The sequence below is a fragment of the Bactrocera neohumeralis genome, chromosome 6 (genome assembly GCF_024586455.1).
Source record: "Bactrocera neohumeralis isolate Rockhampton chromosome 6, APGP_CSIRO_Bneo_wtdbg2-racon-allhic-juicebox.fasta_v2, whole genome shotgun sequence".
Lineage (NCBI taxonomy): Eukaryota > Metazoa > Arthropoda > Insecta > Diptera > Tephritidae > Bactrocera > Bactrocera neohumeralis.
The window spans coordinates 66033463-66036698 of NC_065923.1; the positions used below are offsets into that span (position 1 = coordinate 66033463).

The 3236-nt window shown below is 30.9% G+C and overlaps 1 protein-coding gene across 1 annotated transcript; it reads right to left on the reverse strand.

The window, feature by feature from the left end:
* Positions 1-1543: 1543 nt before the first annotated feature.
* LOC126761338 (uncharacterized) lies at positions 1544-2989 on the reverse strand. The gene has a single exon (XM_050477401.1). The coding sequence runs from the start codon at positions 2675-2677 to the stop codon at positions 2099-2101; it is 579 nt and encodes a 192-aa protein (XP_050333358.1). The 5' UTR covers positions 2678-2989; the 3' UTR covers positions 1544-2098.
* Between the last annotated feature and the right edge of the window lie 247 nt (positions 2990-3236).

Below are 3236 nucleotides of genomic sequence, written 5' to 3' on the forward strand. Positions count from 1 at the left end.
ATGTATATGTAAAGTTTATATAAATAGACATCGAGAGTTTGTAAAAGTTTGTTAAGTATATAAGTATATTATATGTAAATATCGTTAAGTTGCTTAAAGTTTATATTATCTCATTTTGGGTATAAATTTGGTTAGTTTTTAAATTAGTACTCAATTAAAAGTTTTGTATATTTTTTGTTTACATTGAAACAAATGCAATATTTAATATTATTTCATACAAAAATGCCGAAAAATGTTTCGATGAAAAAGTTTCAAAAAAATTAAAAATAATGACATTATTATTTAATTTTAATAAATTCTTTTAAACTCACAAAAAGAAAATATTAATAACGCGGTAATTTCTAATTCTCTCAAAAATATAAGTATATGTAGTTAATCCAAGTCAAACAGTCAAATTTAATAAAATTGTTATGTAGCATTCCTTCTTAAATAAAAGAAATTTATATCTCATCATATTTTGTTTTTGTAATTTTTTCCGAAAATTAAAATTTTTATAAATCGTGTTGGATATGTCAAACCTGTAAGTAAGTCAATAGATTTTTCCGGAATTTTTAACAATATTGAGCTAATAAATATTCTGTTGGAAAATATCTATTAAAAATAATTCATTACCTACCGAACTGATTTAATCTCTATGAAGTTTTAGAATTAAATTGGGGAAACTTTGAAAATAAAATATATTTGAATTTTTATTATTGAAACAGAAAATTTCATTTTTGAAGCAAAAAAATAATTGTAGGAAAATTAAAATTGCTGATACGTTATAAACAGTTTCATCAAGAGCAATGATATACATTTTTTCGAAAATTAAAGAATTTTGCAATAAAAAAAGTATTCTAAAAATATTTAAATATTCAAAAAATTATATTACAGCGCCAATGATTTGGAAACTACTGTAATAATTACCATAACTTATGAGTTGAAATTAAGATTTTTCCTCTCAATTGTTTTTTTTGAAAATTTCAGAGAAATAAATTTTTTTGGAATTTATAATTTGTTGATTAAAAAAACCATAACGTTTTACCTTAAAAGGCTTCCTTTTATATTATTTTTGTTGTACATTTTTTATATTTTTTTCCCATTTCCACTGAACTTATAGCATTCCAACAAAGTATCGAATTAAGCGAAATTCAAATTTGTTTTTAATGACGTTCAAAAAAAAGTTAAAAAATAGTATCTATAGTTTAAAACACGAAATTTTTTTTAAAATTTTATATATAAAAAAAGACAATTTTAAGTTTTCGAAATTTTCAGAATCTTTTTTAAGAGATTTTCAAGAAATTTTTGGAATCATTAAATTTTTTTTTAAAGATTTTCAGAAAACTATGAATTAAATGTTTTCAAATATTTGATAAACAGCCAATTAAAATTAAAAGAATTGCTCAAACACAAAATTTAATTTTCAATATTTTGTTTTTATTAAATTTGAAGTAATAAATAATTGTGCTTATAAAGGAAACTTAGAATATACATATATAATAGGACTTAAAAAAAATTATTTACAAAATATTTAAAAAAATTGTTCTTAGTTCTTCTGAAATTATATGCGCCATTTATGAGTACACATGTTACTCTTTTATATAAACTAAAGCTTTGAATGAAACTAAACTGAAAAACTAATTTTTGAAATTAAAAATTGTTAATATTTTTTTTTTAAACCAGTGGTGATTTGGAACTAATTTTAGGCGTGAAAATATTATTTGTAAACTTCATTATAAATTATGCTATTACATACGTTAGTTACAAAAATCTATGCTAGCTCTATTTGAATTAATCAGCTTAATTCTTAATTAAGTCTAATGAAACTTTTCATTCTTAGAACATAAACGCTATCACAATTACGCTTATATCTCACAATGCATTGCAATAATTTGCTTTCTCATAAAATGGCTATTGAGCTCCGCTTAATCAGCATTTTACCGACGGATATACAATACTTCAAATTTTTCTCGGAATCCGTCAAATGTTCGGAGATTCTCATAATCACAATTGCGCTTTTTTGGAGCTTTACCACACAGTACACTGGACACTTGCAATGCCTTTGACCCCTCGACCAGGAACGTAAAATTGTAGTAACTTCTTTTTGACCAGCAAGTCTCTAATTGCCGGCGGTTGACGGTTGTGCGCCACCAGCTACACCGCTAGGCGATATCTCGATGACAGCAGTGGTGAAGACATCTGCGGAACCCGTTTGTTGATAATATTGTTTTAAAGCTTTGCACATAGCCACAGCAAGCAGCTTCCAAGGTAGCGGCTCCGTCATGGAAGCGGCTGAAGACGGGTCTGAATTTTCGGAGGAACTGTTAGAATGCGAATTGGACGACAAGGAAGCGGCGGTGGCTGGATTTGTAGATGAAATCGAAAAAGTTGCTGTAGCTGCAGAAGTGCCAGGGATTAAATTCGAAGACGCGCTTGGAATGGCTGTAGCAGGAACTGTTGCCGAAGAAATCCTTGAAGTTGTGGATGCATTTGAAAAAGCCGTCGATGTAGCTGTTGCTACAAAAACAGGCGCTGCTGTACTTCCGCTAGAAGACGCTTGATTTGTGGCCGTTGGCGCACCAAAATTTGCCGTCGGCATTGGCACGGACTGACTGCTCGGTGCTGGTGGAAAATGTCCATCAATTTGATCGCACTCAGTTGAGGGCTGTTGGCGTGGCTCATAGAAAGGTATAGCCATGTTTCGTTTTTAATAATTTTCAGAAATTCCAAAAAAAATTCGACACTCGGAAAAGTTTGTCGTAAAAAATTTCGTATTTTCTGCGCTTCGTTTGAAAATTCACAAAATTAGACACACACACACTTCCTATTGACTTCGGTTCAAGCGCTCGATGCGTCCACTCAGCAGCGTAACGCTTGTCGTACTGAAGTACCGTCAGTAAAGGCACACGTATTTATACTCGAAAATTTACGTCAAATAATATTCTTGTACTCGAGGTGCTATCCAGTTTACTCCATACGCGCTACTTGGCGTTAATAGTTACTCGCAGCAGTGTACACGCACGACTGTGGCACGTAGCGCACGACATGTGCTCTGTAACCCACAAAAATTTCTACTCAAAAACCCAACTCGCATGTAATCAGTAAACCAAGCAATACGAGCCAATAAAATAAATAGACAGTGTGACTGTCGGGCAATGCGACAGTTGGCATTCGGGGTGTGTGTTCATCAATTTACGAAACCACCACCACCAGCACCCAATTCAGTACCAATTGTAATGCTCATACCACTTACAAAT

Bases quoted from the DNA above. Each gene is read 5' to 3' on its own strand.
- LOC126761338 (XM_050477401.1), bottom strand. From the start codon at position 2,677: ATGGCTATACCTTTCTATGAGCCACGCCAACAGCCCTCAACTGAGTGC.